Raw genomic sequence first — 16,748 nt, forward strand, 5'->3', positions numbered from 1 at the left:
TGGCAGACAATATTCCCCATACTCTCTCTCTACTTTGGGGCATTATGGCTTGCAACACAGACACTGAGAGGTCATCATGTTTGGTCCATTATCTACTTTCGGCACACAACTCCCATCCTGACTGATTCCTCCAGCCATCATTTTGTTAGTGATCCCTTTTCTATTCCATCTGCCTTCTCCCCTCCGCTCATGAAGCAGTTTTCCAGCTATGGGGCAATCCTCCTGGCCCTTGTAACTATTGTCTTTGGGTGTCAGTCTCATGTTATGTTATTCTTCATTTGGAGTTGTCACAATCTTTCTTTTTTTCCCCCAAGCACTATCTGCAAAGTCTAGAAAAGCAAAGTACAGGATGAGGGTGTGACTTAGTGGCAGACCTAACATGTGTGAGGTCGTAACTGTGGTCCCTGGCACCTCAGTAGCACTGTAGCACTGTCGTCCTGTTGTTCATCGATTTGCTCAAGCAGGCACCAGCAACATCTCCATTGTGAGACTTGTTGTTTCTGTTTTTGGCATATTGAGTATGCCACGGGTAGCTTGCCAGGCTCTGCCATGTGGGCGGGATATTCTCAGTAGCTTGCCGGGCTCTCTAAGAGGGGCGGAGGAATCGAACCCAGGTCAGCCATGTGCAAGGTAAATGCCCTACCCACTGTACTATCGCTCCAGCCTCAGTAAGCAAACAATTATAGCAAAGCCCTATAAATAAAGTCTGCCTGTACTAGCTACAAATATGCAAAATTTTAATAACCTCAGAGATCACTATCACAGTTGTAGCCTTTAAACAAAAGCTGGGTATTATGAAAGAAGAACAGAGAACAAAAATAGCTCTTTGGAACTAAGTGTACGATTAAATGAATTGAAATGAACAACTCAATGACTTAAATGAACCATTCAGTTCAAATGTTTGAATTAAAAAGAGTAAGGGAAAAGGGCAAAACTGGAATAGAAAAACATATAATGTAGGCATCACTTAAGTTCTGCCTCATCACAGTCTGGAGTCCCGGGGACCCAGCTTCCTTGTCCTCCACCTAATAAGGGAGTTCTTGCCTTTGCTGTACACCTGAGTGACTAGGAGAACCTTTAAATTCCACAGTTCCTGGGGCCAGAGTGATAGCACAGTGGGCAATGCATTTGCCTGGCATGTGATCAACCTGGGTTTGGTCCCTACCATCCCATGATGTGACCCAAAAGCAAACAAACAAAAAAACTTTAACTAAAAAAAAAACCCACAGTGCCTGGTCACTCCCAAATGTCATCGAGATTTCTGGAGACAGACCAGAAATGTGTCTATCATTTTTAATGCATTCCGGGTACTTCCTGTACACTAAGGCTGAGTGCCTCTGACTCTTGGGAAATAGCATTTAACTCTAAAGCTCATACAAATGAAGTAAATCTAATTTAGGCAGGGCTGCCCAGGTCCTGGTCAGCTCCCTCTGAGGGAGGTAGATAGACTTGGAAGGATTCAAAGGGAATGTGGAGTGTGGAGTTTGAGCAGAAACACTGACAACGCCATGGCCTCCCCACCCCCACCCCACCGGGCTGGGAATCAGATGCCCATCATAAGTCACATTACTAGATAGCCACTCTGGCCCACCCTGGTTTAACTTTCATTTCTGAAGAAATGAAATTCTTTGGGTTTTTTTTTTTTTTTTTTTTTTTTTTTGCTTTTTGGGTCTCGCCCGGCGATGCACAGGAGTTACTCCTGGCTTTGCACTCAGGAGTTACTCCTGGTGGTGCTCAGGGGATCATATGGGATGCTCGGGATCAAACCCGGGTCAACTGCATGCAAGGCAAACGCCCTACCCGCTGTTCTATCGCTTCAGCCCACAGAAATGAAATTCTTGGCAGGAAAAAGGTGGGTGCTGGCTCCAGGGAGGCATGACTGACTGGGTTTCCCAGGACAAGACCCTCTAGATTGCCAGGCACTGTATAAGATATCCTCACTGTGATGGAGTGTGGGGGACCTGGGAAGGGGATCGGGCTTCAAAGGGTGTGTAGAAGGCTGCACCAGAAGGGGCAATGTAAATACTAGCTCCCGAAATGCCCCAAATCTGGGACCTTAGCTGGTTGCTCTTACAAGGCCTATAACATGGGGTGAACGTGTGGCTTCCTGCTCCCCATCACTCTTGTCCTGCCTCCAGGATCCTCCAGGAGGGTATGTTCAGATGGGTAATAAGAGGGATCTGGGAATATCAGTCGCCCCATGACAAAAGGAAAATGAAACACACACACACACACACACTGCACACACACATACACACTGCAGGCCCCGTGCTGCAGGGCCAGAGCTGGTCCAAACCCCATTCACCTGCCCTGCAGTCACACCTGTTGCCCCAGCAGACACCAACCGTGACCAGAAGGTGGAGTTCCGCAAAGAAAGCCCAGCACATGATTTTTTTATTGTTCAGCCCCAGCACCCATGGGCGCAGCATTCAGAAAAAGATCAACCTAGGAGGCACTGGGCACTCCAAGGCAGAAGCTGGCTTCAGGCTTTGGGAACCTGAGAGTCAGGGAGGGAGTGGGGGCAGTGATCCCTCTCGGGGTTGGCTTGGCAGGGACAGAGGGAATCAGAATTTGATGGTAGGGTTAAGTGGAGGCCAAGGCCAGACCCTTGGAGACAGCGACCTTGGCTTTTGAGTCAGAGCCTCTCAGAACCGCCCCCCTGGACAGGGCACACAGAGGGGACGGGGGCTGCAGGAGGTACGGCCTGCACTAGGGGCACAGGTGGCCGCCGGGAGACAGGGCAGGCAGGACTTGGAGGACGACAGGTCAGGGGTACACGAGAGCCTGGGAGAAAGAAAAAGGTCAGGTTAGTATCGTTTAATCCATTGCTGCCGCCAGTTACTCAGAGCACCTCAAAAATCATCAGGAGAGAGCTCAGCAGTCAGGGAGGGAGGCCTTGCACTTGCCAAGACTCTGGTTCGATTCCTGGTACTGCGTGGTCCTTGAGCACAGGGCTTGGGCCTTGGACTGTTGCCTGTACCCAATCAACCAAGTATCACTGTGATTGCTAGTGCTTAGTAACTAAAATGAACCATTCCATTTGAAGGTTTGAATTAAAGGAGTTGGGGAAAAGGGGCAAAACTAGAATAGTCGGGGCTGGAGCAATGGCACAGCGGGTAGGGCATTTGCCTTGCATGCGGCCAACCCGGGTTCGATTCCTAGCATCCCATATGATCCCCCAAGCACTGCCAGGGGTAATTCCTGAGTGCAGAGCCAGGATATGACCCAAAAAACAAACAAACACACACACAAAAAAAAAAAACTGGAATAGTCAGACATCTAATACAGGCAGCAGTTAAGTTCTGCCTCATCACAGCCTAGAGGCCCTGAGCCCCATCTGCCTCGTCCTCCACCTAATGAGGGGTCCTTGCCTCTGCTGCACACCTGAGTGACTAGGGGAGCCTTTAAATTCCACAGTACCCAGGGCTGGAGTAATAGCACAGTGGGAAGGGCACTTGACTTGCTTGTGTCCCCTGAGAATGGCTTGGGACTACCCTCAATTTAAAATCATCCAGTATTTGTTTCAGTAACAGGGACACAAAGACCCACTGAGAAAAGAAACTTGCCAAGGGCACATAAGCAAGACCAGAACCACCCCGAGGCTCCTGACTCAGAATCTGAGTCTCTTCCCAGACACCAGGCTGCTGCCCCAGAACTCTGCAGGTTGCGTTCAGCCAACCGGCCCCTGGAGACACTCACTTGCAGTCCTCGCCCTCCAGCAGGCCCCGGTACGTGTTGATCTCGCACTCCAGCCGGGCCCGCACGTCCAGCAGCACCTGGTACTCCTGGTTCTGCCGCTCCAGGTCGCTGCGGATCTCAGCCAGCTGCGACTCCACGTTGGTGATCATGCACTGCATCTGGCCCAGCTGCGAGCTGTAGCGGGCCTCGGTCTCAGCCAGCGTGGATTCCAAAGCGTCTCTCTGTGAAGACAAGGACAGGGCAGGGAAGAAGGTCAGCTTTCCATCCGAGACTCGGTGAGGATTCAGAACCCAAGAACAGAAAGAGGCTCAAAGAATCCCAGTGAACCGCCTCATGCCAGGACAAGGTGCACAGTCAAATAGCTCATGTGAAAGGAGCCCGTTTGCCCCTCCAGCTTCTGAGAACATTTCCGCTCTCAGTGATGATCGCTCAGATGTGTCTGTAGCTGCGACAGCAGCAGCTGCAGCCAGGACAGGCTGGTCGCTACTGGCCTGTCTTTGTCTTTCTCGCCCTCGAGACATTGATGAGTGGGGAGCTGGGTTCACACTCCCTCTTTCTGGCACAGGAAATTCCAGAGGCTCAGATCCTGCCTTGGTGGGGAGGTGAGGGGGGCCAGAGCCTGGGATCAGGGGCTCAGGGCGGCCGGTCCAGCCTCAACTTGCCCATCTCTGGACTCACCATGCTCTGCTGGGCCTGCAGCTCGATCTCCAGCGCGTTGACCGTGCGCCGCAGCTCGATGATCTCTGCCTGGCATGTCTGCAGCTGCTCCGAGCTGGACACCACCTGCTGGTTCAGCTCCTCAGTCTGCAATGCACACAGCCAGGAGTCAGTGAGGAACTCTAGGGACTAGACTCGGAGCTCTCTGGGGCTACTGACTTGCTCGAGCCAAGAAAAGCCTTCAAACCGGCCACTCATTGCATTTACTTTTCCCTGCAGACACTGCTGACTAGGGTCCAGCAACTGTGACCCCGGTGAGCTCAGGATTTATGGCACAGGACCCCCAGGTCCCCATCTTGGATGACCACCCTGTGTCTTTGCTGCGGTGTTGCTGTCTCCTACCTGGGTGTTGAACCAGTCCTCAGCATCCCGGCGGTTATTCTCGACCAGGGTCTCATACTGGCACCGCATCTCATCCAGGACACGGTTCAGGTCAACAGGCGGAGCAGCGTCCACCTCCACATTGAGCCGGTCTCCAAGCTGGCAGCGCAGTGAGTTCACTTCCTGTGGCACAGACCAGGCTCAGTACCAACTGTTCCAGCTGCCTCCCTCACCTGCAAGCCCAGGCCTACCTGCTCCGCATGCTCCTTTCCTACCCCCTGCTCACTCGCTTCTGTGCTCACCTCTCCAAGATCACCTGCTGTGTGCCCTTTCTTACCTGACCCTTATGCTCACCTACTCCCCTGTTCATGCCTGCTTTTGTATGCAACCACCTCCATGCTCACCTGTTCCCCCATCCCCACCAGATCTTTATGCTCACCTGCTCCCCTAACACTCCTGTTCCACTATGCTTGCCTGATCCCCCACGCTCACCATGCTCACCTCCTCCACCCTCATCTGCTGCTCTATGCTCACCTGCACCCCTATGCTCACCTACTCCACGCTCATCTCCCCTCTTATTCTCATCTGCACCCCTATGCCCACCTCCTCCATGATCACCTGCTCCCTGACCCTCATGCTCACCTACCCTCATTCTCACCTCCTTCGTGCTCACCTGCTCCCATATGCTCACCTCTTCCATACTCATCTATTCCTCTATGTTCACCTGCTCCCCCACGCTCACCTACTTCACACTCGTCTGCTCCTCTGTGTCCACCTTCTCCCTTATGCTCACGTGTTCCCTGACCCTCATGCTCACCTGATCCTCATTCTCACCTCCTCCATGCTCACGTTTGTTCTTCCATGCTCACCTCCTCAATGCTCACCTGCTCCCTGACCCTCATGCTCACCTGATCCTCATTCTCACTTCCTCCATGCTCACCTGCTCCTCCATGCTCACCTCCTCCATGCTCACCTCCTCCATGCTCACCTGCTCCCCTACCCTCACCTACTCCCCCTTGCTCACCTCCTCATGGTTCTTCTTGAGGCACAGCAGCTCCTCCTTCAGGGACTCCACCTGGGCCTCCAGGTCGGCCTTGCACAGGGTCAGATCATCCAGGACCCGGCGCAGCCCGTTCATGTCCGATTCCACCAGCTGCCGCATGGCCGCCTCCGTCTCGAACCTGGCAAATGGCACCCTTAGAGCAGCTGACGAGACATTTCCACTTTGCTCCACTGACCTGATGCTGTGTGTCCTGCCTGATGCCGCAGGGACTTGGGGCAGCCAGAACCCTGAATCTGGGCCTGTGTCCAACCCCACCAGCCCCCTGCCAAGGAACCCATAGCCCCCTCACTTGGTTCGGAAGTCATCCGCAGCCAGCTTGGCGTTGTCGATCTGCACCACCAGCCTGGCGTTCTCCGACTTGGTGCACAGGGTCTGGGGACATAAAGCGGGACCAGTGAAGGTGGGGGCAGTCCACTGGGAAAGCTCCCAAAGCTGCTCATTCTGGGCTCTTCCTGCAGCTTCAGGAAGCCTGCGGGCTTGCTACAGCGGTCAGCCTGGAGACCTCTAAAGTCCTTTCTGGGCAGCCTGTCTGGGACCTGGACTCTCAGCCAAGGGTCAGAGCAGGAGGCAGAACTTCGGGGGCTTGGGGGGTGGGGGTAAATCTCCCCACGCCTGCTCATCCCCCAGGCCTGATAGACTCAGAGCTCATAGCCAGCAGCATGCAGCGAGTCCCAGTTCAGAAACGGTGCCTCTCACAGTCTTCTAGAACCTTCCTGGGTCACAGACTGGACAGGCAGGCAAGGTCTCACCTACATTTCCTTCCTGGGTTAGTTACAGGTCATCTGACCTGCACAAAACCCATCTTCTCCCAACCCTTCTTCTTAAAATAAATGTCAGAGAAAGTCTCATACTGGTTAGATCCTAGAGCCTGTGTTGGGCGCCACTAGCTACCAGCCAAGTTTTTGGCAGAAATCACTTAACAAGCCTGAACCTCAGTGTTCTCATCTGTCATAATGGGCTAATGATGCTGCCTTCAGTAGCCAGTACAAGGAGAAGCAAGTGCGGCCCCAGATAGGAATGTGGTGCTTGGGGCACCCACCCCAGACGCCCCGACTCCCTGTTCAGGACTGGTGGCATTGGTACAGCCCAGGCTTCTCGGAGCCCCCTCACCTTCTTCTGCAGCTCCTCGACGGTGCGGAAGTAGGACTGGTAGTCGGGGCTCAGGTAGGGCTCCTGCTGCTCACACCACTCCCGGATGCGGCTCTCCAGGCTGGCGTTCTCCTGCTCCAGCTGCCGCACCTTCTCCAGGTAGCTGGCCAGGCGGTCGTTCAGGGACTGCATGGTCTCCTTCTCGCTGCCCGTGAGGATCCCCTCCCCAAACCAGCCCCCGCCCAGGCTGTAGCTGGTGGCGAAGCCCCCAGCGGGGAGGCAGAGAGCGGGCAGGCAGCTGGCCGCCCTGCAGTTGCTTCTGCCCAGCCCCACGGAGCAGGAGGAGAAGCTCCGGGCCCCGCGGGCCAGGCTGGGGAGCCTGCAGGAGCTGCTGGAGTACATGGTGGCCGCCCGGGCAGAGCCACCAGCGGGGCCCTTGAGAGACCCCGAGGAGAAGCTGGCCTTGAGGCACTTGGAAGCCATGGTCTTCTTGCCGCTGGGCCGCCAACAGGGGATCTGGGAGGCCGGACACCCCCGAAGCGGAGAGGCAGCACCTCAGCCCAGGTTTATACCTTGGCCCCGGTGGGCGTTGGCCTTTACAAAGTGTTTTCTCCTCGTTAAAGTTAATACCACTTTCTATGAGGAGCCCTCATTAACCTGTGATTTAGCTTCCCATGAACACGGCCCTCCTCGTAAAAAGAAGCCCCGTTGGACGTGGCGGAGCCGAGACTCCTCTCCACCGCCAGGCTCCGGCAGCGCTTCAAAGGCCGCTGTCGTGCCAGCCAGACCCCCGGCCGCTCGGGAGAGGTGTGGGCGGCCAGCCGGCGTCTGGCTCTCTCCTGCTCCGTCTCCTTCCAGGGGCCCCAGGGTAGAGCAGGAGGCTGCGTCCGGGGGCTCTCCGTCCTGGAAGAGCCAGTCTAGAGGTGGCAGGAAGGCTGGGCCCTTATCTCTTGGAGGCATGGAAGGCTATAGGATAGCCGAGAAATAGGGCAATGGTGACCTGTTACCCCTATTTCCCCAAGACTACTCTGCTTTGGGGGCCAGAGGGATAGAAAAGCAGGCAGGGCACTTGCCTTTATAGGCCGCTGACCCAAGTTCCATCCCCGGCACCCCATAGGGTCCCCCAAGCACAACCAGCAGTGATGCCTGAGTGCAGAGCCAGAAGTAAGCCTTGCGCATCACCAGTGGTGGCCTGGAAACAAACAAACAAACAAAATAGACTGTTTTGCTTATAGAGTTGAGAACTTCTCCATTCAGGACATCCTCCTTTTGGCTGGAGAATCTGTGCTGGATGGGTCACCTCAGTGTCACCTTGGTGTAGCTACAACAATTGAAGAGCCACTGACAGGTGCCTGCCTGGCTCCACTGATCATGTGAGGGTGCAATGTCCCCCAGGCTGGGTAGGACATGAAATATTTCCTCTGGGGACTTGGGCCCCTACTGGGCCGTCATATCCTGAGGGCACACTCTGTGCTCCACACAGACCACCCCAGGACCTAGAGAGGCCACCACAAGTAGGTCTGGGATCCCCAGGGAGGGGATAGTCACACAGGTCCCCATGTGCCACTCTCCCCACCATCTAACAGCACCCCACCTCTCACCTAGCACATTGGAACCCAGCTGAGCTAAATGCTCAGAACTCCTGGAAACAACTGCTGAGATCAGCATCACCAACCTCCCCAAAATCAGAGTAAATGAGGGCCTGGACTCTTCCAGGAACCTTTGATCAAGGTCTATACAACCTTCAAGTGCACCCTCTGTGCTAGTCCCCACCCCCTGCCAGCCCCACCCCACCCCAATGCCCCGTGGAACACAGCATGGACAGCAGACTCCCTCATGGGAACATTTACCCAACCCTGGAGGTGGAATCAAGGCCCACTGGTTTCAGGTTCGCACCCCTGCATTGGGCGCCCAGCCCACGCAGCTGACTCTTAAAGCCTATCCCTCCTCTCACCCTGCTAAGCCCTCCAGGTGCTGGGCGCCCAGTGCCATGACTGCTGGTTGATCCTTTGGCCTTCCAGGAACTGAAATCCTCAATCTGTCCATGCTTCAGCCCTACCGGCCAGGGATACTAATGCTTGGGGAGCAGGACTAATTTCATATTTCTCCAGAGGAAAAAGAAGAAAAAAAAAACTTCCTGCTGAGCTTTTAATGTCTCCTAATAGACATATGAATGACTGGCTGTACAGCTGAATAAAAGAATGTGTTGTCTATGACAAATTATGAATTATGTTAAGTAAGCAAAGAAAAGATTTTGAAAAGGAAATAGGAACATGAAAAAAAGACAAAGTGAGTAGGGACGGAAGAGAAAAGTACTTCCAACATTAGTCTCCCATGTTGGAAGTACTTTCAACTTCTCTCCCTGCTTTTTCCAGATGAGACAACCAAGGCTCAGAGATACCAAAAATAAGGCATCTCTGTACTGGCAGGCAGCATTACACCAACCAGGCTCTCAACCAGAAAACACAATGTTCTCCCAGCTGACACCCTGCAAGGGGGAGAGGAGACCCAGGTTAATTCCATGATGAAGGTGGGGCTGAAGTCTTCTGTTGCCTCTGGCCCACCATCCTCATTCACTGTATTACTGTCATCCCATTGTTCGTCGATTTGCTTGAGCGGGCACCAGTAACGTCTTCATTCATTCCAGCCCTGAGATTTTAGCAGCCTCTCCTTACTTGTCTTTCCCAACGATTGGAGGCTCTTTCAGGGTCAAGGGAATGAGATCTGTTATTGTTACTGTATTTGGCATATCAAATACACCACAGGGAGCTCACCAGGCTCTTCCATGTGGGCAGTGTACTCTCAGTAGCTTGCTGGGTTCTCCGAGAGGGAGAACTAGACAATAAGAGGTCTGGGAGTTTTGTTTTATAGTCTCTGGATCTTGGCCACTGATGGGATTACACGGCACAGGGTGGGGAGGGGGGCCAGTTTGTGGGTGTGACTGCCTACTGCCTAGCTACTGGAAAAGGGGAATCTGAGTGGAGGAGGCCCAGTCCTTACCTGAGCAGACTTGGAGATCTCAGCCCCGGGTCCCCGCACACCTGGGTTCCTCTGCCTGTTCCTTCATGCATGCAGCTCATCCGAGCGTGTGGAGAGTGGCCTTGAGCATGGATGTGACTGGGTTCCAGAGGTCTTTGGCTGCTGGAGCTCTGCTCAGGGCAGGCACCCCCCTTTGAAGGGCCCCAGTGAAGACAGCAAGGTGCAGGAGCAGGAGACCCCCATACTCATTAATATCCCCAATTTTATACATGACCTTTTTTTGTTTGTTTGTTTGTTTGTTTGTTTGTTTTTGAGCCATACCCTGCAGTGTTCAGGACTAACTCCTGGCTCTGCACTCAGAATCACTCCTGGTGGAATCAGAGGACCGTATGAGATGCTGGAGAGAGAACCCGGTTAGTCACATGCAAGGCAAACACCCTACCCACTGTACTGTCTCTCCACCCTATACATCATCTTTAAAGCCAGGAAGTAACCTGTACATTGTTCTGCTCTATTCCTCCTTAGCATTCTTTTTAAGAGAGCACAATCAACACTTGGCACGCCTAGTCAGCAAGTATTCTAAGGACTTTCTGGAAGAACCTCTGCAGGGGGCACCGAGGGGCCCCACTGTACCAGAACACACGGTGAATACACTTGACCCCTCCCTCAAATGCCCTTTGCCCTCCTTCCTTCTGTCCATTCCTCCAGGTTTCTATGGATTCCAAGTCTCCTCTAAAACCTTCCCTTGCCTCTCCCCACGCTGAGCATCTAAAAGCCTTCTCCTTCCCTGAGCATGGTGATGTGGGGAGCTGCTATGTCCATTCACTTGGAGGGGGGTCCTGTTGTCACCCTCTCTATGGTCAGTCCTGCTTCTCCCTGGGTGAGCCCCACCATCATGCTGACCCATCCATACTTCAAGGTGAATGCACTCCATGAGCTGCTCTGTGAGTTCATGAAAAAGAGAGACGCCATCAGCTGCACCCATTCAGCACCTGTCCCCCTACTGGCACAGCCCCAGCTCTGGTGCAGGGACAGTCCAGAAGAGGCTAACTCTGGTAGCCAGGGCCAGCCTAGGAGGAGCCATGGGGGAAAGGTGAAGAAGGGCCAGACACCCTGTACCTAGTCACTGGACACTCCAAGCATTGGGGAGGCAGAGCCTGGTGAAGGGGATGTCAGGGGAGGCGAAGCAGAGAAGGAACAGTTGGAATGGCTGTGGGGCAGAGTTCAGAATTCCCAATTCCACTGGACACACTGTGACCTGAGATAACAGCCTGTGGGGGAAGCTGAAAGGTCTAGCCTCTCTCTTCTTCTTGATTCCCCCTGTCTCTCTTCAGCTAACAACACACGCTCAGAGAGGGCACGGGGCCGCTCCACGTCTCACAGCCGTGAGCAGCAGAGACGGGCCACTGCTCAACTATTCAGGCTCTAACTCTGGGTTCTTTCCAATTTCTTTCTCTCCCCCACACCCTCCATATCACCAGGCATTTGAAACACATCTCAGACCCTTGTGAGGACACACGGGACAAAGTGAGCACCCCACACAGAGCCTCAGTTCCAGCAGGGCTTCTAAGGCCAGCTGACTGGCAAGCCTTTGCTTTTCCTGAGCCTGGGGGTCAGCTTACCCCCTTCCCTCCCCATGACCATAACCTGGGGCAAGGGAGATCACTCCGGGGTTGGGGTCCAAGATTTGCATGGCTCAAGTGGAATCCAAACCCAAGATCACAGGTGCACCTGAGGTTCCACATCGGGGTTCTCGCATTGAAACATCCAATCTGGGTGACCAAGACCATAAGAAATGGCCCCCCAATTCCAGAGCACTGTTTGGGAGACCCAAAAATAAAAGATAAAATATTTTTGTAAGTAAAAGACAAATTTAGCGAGAACAAGAAACTTTGCCGTTGTTTTGTCTTGTTTTGGGCCACACCCAGCAGTGCTCAGGACTTACTCCTGGCTCTGTGCTCAGGAATCACTCCTGGCAGTGCTCAGGGAACCATGGCTGATGTCAGGGGTTGAACCCAAATCAAACACAAGCACATGCAAGGCAAGTGCCCTACTCACTGGACTGCCCTCATGGAGATGCCCTCATGGTGCCAGGGCCTAATTTGTGGGGTCTTGGCCTAAGCACATCAGGACTGGGGCAATGTCTGCCCTCACGGATCAGGGTCTGAATAGCCCCATGTTCCCATTGGCTGAGTCACCCTGTCCCTTCCCACCACTCAAAGGCAAATGCAGACCTGATACCTAACCCACAGCCTGCATCCAACCCTGGTCAGACACCCCACCAGCGACCACACAAGACAGATGCAGGCAAGTTTGCAATGCTAAAAGAACAAACTTTATTGGTTCCACTTCCAGGGAAACCTAATGTTGCATGGCGTAAGGCAGCCAAGTCGGGGAGGGAACATAGTATGAGAGGGCTTGGGTAGAAAAGCTTGCTAGCAGGGAGCCCCTCTGGGGAAGGGCCAGGAGCAGCGAGGTGTCCTCCTCCCTGGGCAGTTACATAGCACGGGGCACAACGTGCTCCCGGGAGGAGATGACTTTGCCGTCTCTGATCTCCTCGGTGATGGTGCGGATCTGTGTGCTGACCTGGGAGGCCGGGCCGCAGGGCACATTCGTGGTGCAGGGCACAGTTGAGACGAATGGCACCCTGACGGCGGGTTTACACTCTGTGCTGCAGGGGTGGGCCGGGAGCCTGGTAGGAGGGAAAGGTGATGGGGGCGGTGTGCACTGGGTAGAGATGGGGTTAAACATACTCAGGGAATTAGGGGGGATGAGCGGGGATGACACATAAGGGACTCCAATGAGAGCACTGAGATCCCCAAAGGTGGCAGGTTAAGGCTGCAAAAATGAGCACTAGAAATTCCCAGTCAGAGATGGTGGTCAGCAGAATGCTGAGGGTCAGTTTATTCCCCACCCATCCCCACCTCCACCATGACCGTAGCCTAGGGCTGGGAGGGAGTTCAGAGGTCCTCCATGCAAGCTTTGCATAGCTGGAACCAAGTTCAAGGAGCTAAGTCCACGAGGACGCATCTGCACTCCCAGCACCACATACAGATATTCAAAATAAAACATCTGACCTGAGTACCCACAACACCAGAAATGGCCCCCAGCCACCGCCCCCAACCCCAGAGCACTGCTTGGGAATAAACAGATAAGTAATTTTGTAAATAAAAGAAAAAGAAATTGAGAAGGAGCCAGAAACTTTGAATTTTGATTTTGGGTTGGGTTGGGTTGGGTTTGGAGTCACACCCAGCCATGCTCAGGGCTTACTCCTGGTCCTGAGCTCAGGAATCACCCCTGGAAGTGCTCAGGGAACCATGCTTGACGTCAGGGATTGAACCCAAGTCTAACACATGCAACGCAAGTGCCCTACACACTGTACTATCTCCCTGGCCCTGGGAGCAAGAGACTTTGTCTCATTGTCTGTGCAAGAACAGCTGCTTACTGTTGCTTGCACCCTCACTGTGGCACTGAGCATGTGGTCTCGGGGCTCCCTCACCCCCACCCCATCCTCCCAGGCCCACCGGTACCCACTTGCAGTCCTCGCCCTCCAGCAGGCGGCGGTACGTGGCGATCTCCGACTCCAGCCGCGCCTTGACATCCAGCAGCACCTGGTACTCCTGGTTCTGCCGCTCCAGGTCACAGCGGATCTCAGCCAGCTGCGACTCCACGTTGGTGATCATGCACTGCATCTGGCCCAGCTGCGAGCTGTAGCGGGACTCCGTCTCGGCCAGCGTGCATTCCAGAGAGTTCCGCTGCAGGGGGGCAGAGAAGAGCAGCCAATGGGAGGGAATCCCCACCCGAGACCCCCCCAACTCCGGGGTAGCTCTGGATCCATGTCGGATCTCACCTGTGCTGTGGGATGTGAGTGTGAGTGAGTGAGTGTGTGTGTGTGTGTGTGTGTGTGTGTGTGTGTGTGTGTGTGTGTGTGTGTGCACTGTGGCCCTCACCATGCTCTGCTGGGCCTGCAGCTCGATCTCCAGCGCGTTGACCGTGCGCCGCAGCTCGATGATCTCCGTCTGGCAGCACTGCAGCTGCTCCGAGCTGGACACCACCTGCTGGTTCAGCTCCTCGGTCTGGAAGGCAGGAGAGGGCCCCGTGTGGGTCAGAACCCAGGAGCCCCAGGAAAGAGCCCCGGGAGCCCGCAGCCGTGACTGCCTTGCCCCACCTGCGTATTGAACCAGGCCTCCACGTCTCTGCGGTTGTTCTCCACCAGGCCCTCGTACTGGCACCGCATCTCATCCAGGATTTTGTTGAGATCCACGGGGGGCGCCGCGTCCACCTCCACGTTCAGCCGATCCCCGAGCTGGCAACGGAGCGTGTTGACCTCCTGCGGAGAGTAAGGGAAAGAGGGCCTCCAGCTATGAAAAAAGATCCTGGATTGGGGGTTCTGCTGAGCGGGTCTCCCCTGCCCACCCTCAGGTGCCCTGAAACAACATGTTGCCCACCACCGCCCAGTCACAGGCATCCACACTCACCTCCTGCCCAGACAACAGTCAAACAGAAATATTAGCAGGCCTGCAGCTAATATTCTGGGGGTCAAAGGTAGGAAGGGGTGCCCTGTGTGAGCTCCAGCAGTGGCTTCCCCTCTCTGGGCTTCTATCTCTCATCGGTCAAGTGTGCCCTAGTCTGTCTATATCCTGGGATTATCGTGAGGACAAGATGAGAGGAAGGAGGGAAATGCACAAATCTTTGTCTAGTTCCCACAATAAACACCGGCAGGAGCACTGCGGGAGCAGCTATCAGCACCGTGATAAGCCCGGGTCACCGGGCACCCCCAGGTGAGGGAAGCGGAGGACGGGGTCCGTGCCTCACCTCCTCGTGGTTCTTCTTGAGGCACATCAGCTCCTCCTTCAGGGACTCCACCTGCATCTCCAGGTCGGCCTTGCACAGGGTCAGCTCGTCCAGGATGCGGCGCAGGCCGTTGGTATCGGCCTCCACCATCTGCCGCATGCCCAGCTCATTCTCGTACCTGGGAACACGGGAGGCCACTGAGTCTGCCACCAGGAGCCCTGTATTCCCGAGGACCCAGCCCCACTGACGGGCTGCAGTGCAGCTCTCCCACCAACAGCTCCATCGGGCCTTCCTCCCGGGCTCCCTCTCCAAGGCAGGGATGGAGCATGGGAGCAGGGCAGAGCACGGGGGCACCAGAGGCAAAGCACAGGAACCCAGGACAGAGACGGGCCCGGATGGGCCCACTCACTTGGTGCGGAAGTCGTCGGCAGCTAGCTTGGCATTATCGATTTGCAGGACCAGCCTGGAGTTCTCGGCCTTGGTGAGCAGGATCTGGGGAATAAGGAGGTTGGGGTAGGGGGGCGGGTTATGGTGGGAGGGGGTGCATTCCTGTGAGCTAGGGAATGCCCAGGGCACAGTGGAGGGAGAACCCAGCTCCCAGAAGCAATGCTTCTGAGCACCCTCTGCACCTGCAGCATTTCCAGCTAAAACACTGAGCTCCGAGCCCCAGCTCTATGCCTGTTTGATGGGGCATGGACACCCATATCTCCAGGAGGAAGAACAAATAAGCCAGCAGCTGTAAGACACCAGGGCAGAGACTTGCCCGTGGGGCCCTGGCATGCTGTCTTCCCCTAAGCCAAGGCAGCAGATAGGCAACAGGGATAAAGGAATGGCTTGTGGCGGGCTACCAGCCAGCCAGTGAGCAGCAGAGAGATCTGGGCCTTCCCCCCTACCCTCCTTTCAAAAACGCCTTCAAGAGAGAGACACACAGAAGCTCCCGTGAGCCATTGTCCCCATCTGCAGGGTCCCACAGCCCTCTGAGCACTGGCTGGCTGGGAGCAGGGTCCCTGTTACCTTCTGCTGTAGCTCCTCCATGGTCTTGAAGTAGGACTGGTAGTCGGGGCACATGTAGGGGATCTGGGACTCGTACCACTCCCGGATGCGACACTCCAGCTCCGCGTTGTCCCGCTCCAGCTGCCGCACCTTCTCCAGGTAGTTGGCCAGGCGGTCGTTCAGGAACTGCATGGTCTCCTTCTCGCTGCCGTTGAAGGAGCCCTCGCAGAGCCAGCCCCCGCTCCCGCTCCCCAGGAAGCTGGAGGGGTGGCACCCCGCCGACAGGAAGGAGCCAGGCATGCAGCTGCCCAGGCTGGAGAGGCCCATCCTGACCGACGAGGCCGAGCCCGCAGCCCCAGCGAGACTCGGGACCCTGCAGGAGCCCACGGAGTGGACCGAGGACATCCGAGAGATGCCACCGGCCGAGCTGCAGAAGCCCTTGGTGGAGCCGGAGGAGAAGACCGGGGAACAGAATTGGGTGGCCATGGTGCTCACGGAGGAAAGGTGGTGCTGAGCAAGGAGCTGGGTTTCTGGATTCTCCGGGCCTCTCCAGGGCCTTTATATATGTTCTCCATGGGGTGTTGGCAGGTTTCTCTTGGGAAAGTCTATTCCTCCTGCAGAAAGCTAATCTCATTAGAATGTGATTTTTGCTAGCCATCCAGAATCCTTACCTTGTAAAAAAAAATAAATTAGTCTTGAATTCGGTCGGCTACGTCAGGACGCAGCTGTTGTCACCTCCCAGCTGAATGTGACTTTTATTGCCTCTTTAAAGTCTTTGCACCATAAACTGGGAGTGGCCTTGCTCTGACATGGGGCCGCTGTCCTCTCTGATCATCTCCCCTGCAGAGCCCAGACCACCCGACTGCCACCCCCATCGCTGCTCCCTGACCACCGAGCTCCTTGCCCCTACCCGGACCACTGGGTTGATGAAAAGGGATCAAAGGGATTTCACCTTCGAGGGGTGGATGAGAGCCCCTGATTTGTGCCAGACTCAGCATCATGGTAAGAGTCCTCCCCCAACCGTCCGGGGAGTGACCATATGGGCTGCGCTTCCTGTTGTGGAAACTGAGGCTCAGGGGAGTTCTGAGTGAAA

General features: G+C 55.1%; 2 protein-coding genes across 2 annotated transcripts; both read right to left on the reverse strand.

Annotated features, from left to right (window-relative positions):
• Positions 1 to 2,645: 2,645 nt before the first annotated feature.
• KRT35 (keratin 35) lies at positions 2,646 to 7,372 on the reverse strand. The gene is made up of 7 exons (XM_055132041.1): positions 6,911 to 7,372; positions 6,090 to 6,172; positions 5,762 to 5,918; positions 4,759 to 4,920; positions 4,378 to 4,503; positions 3,700 to 3,920; positions 2,646 to 2,784 (listed from the first exon to the last, which is right to left on the reverse strand). The coding sequence occupies exons 1-7, from the start codon at positions 7,370 to 7,372 to the stop codon at positions 2,646 to 2,648; spliced, it is 1,350 nt and encodes a 449-aa protein (XP_054988016.1).
• Positions 7,373 to 12,249: 4,877 nt separating this feature from the next.
• Positions 12,250 to 16,152, reverse strand: KRT36 (keratin 36). Its single transcript, XM_004608762.2, has 7 exons — positions 15,677 to 16,152; positions 15,072 to 15,154; positions 14,684 to 14,840; positions 14,037 to 14,198; positions 13,819 to 13,944; positions 13,403 to 13,623; positions 12,250 to 12,560 (listed from the first exon to the last, which is right to left on the reverse strand). The coding sequence occupies exons 1-7, from the start codon at positions 16,139 to 16,141 to the stop codon at positions 12,365 to 12,367; spliced, it is 1,410 nt and encodes a 469-aa protein (XP_004608819.2). The 5' UTR covers positions 16,142 to 16,152; the 3' UTR covers positions 12,250 to 12,364.
• Between the last annotated feature and the right edge of the window lie 596 nt (positions 16,153 to 16,748).

The sequence above is a fragment of the Sorex araneus genome, chromosome 3 (genome assembly GCF_027595985.1).
Source record: "Sorex araneus isolate mSorAra2 chromosome 3, mSorAra2.pri, whole genome shotgun sequence".
NCBI classification, from domain to species: Eukaryota; Metazoa; Chordata; class Mammalia; order Eulipotyphla; family Soricidae; genus Sorex; species Sorex araneus.

What these genes read in the sequence shown, in the direction of transcription:
- KRT35 (XM_055132041.1), bottom strand. Translation starts at nt 7,372, where the DNA reads ATGGCTTCCAAGTGCCTCAAGGCCAGCTTCTCCTCGGGGTCTCTCAAG. An exon ending in GCGGATGACTTCCGAACCAA is followed by an intron (nt 5,919 to 6,089) that starts GTGAGGGGGCTA and finishes GCCATTTGCCAG; the next exon opens with GTTCGAGACGGAGGCGGCCA. An exon ending in TCAAGAAGAACCATGAGGAG is followed by an intron (nt 4,921 to 5,761) that starts GTGAGCAAGGGG and finishes TCTGTGCCACAG; the next exon opens with GAAGTGAACTCACTGCGCTG.
- KRT36 (XM_004608762.2), bottom strand. Translation starts at nt 16,141, where the DNA reads ATGGCCACCCAATTCTGTTCCCCGGTCTTCTCCTCCGGCTCCACCAAG. An exon ending in AGGCCTGGTTCAATACGCAG is followed by an intron (nt 13,945 to 14,036) that starts GTGGGGCAAGGC and finishes CCTGCCTTCCAG; the next exon opens with ACCGAGGAGCTGAACCAGCA. An exon ending in CTGGAGGGCGAGGACTGCAA is followed by an intron (nt 12,561 to 13,402) that starts GTGGGTACCGGT and finishes CCCTCCTACCAG; the next exon opens with GCTCCCGGCCCACCCCTGCA.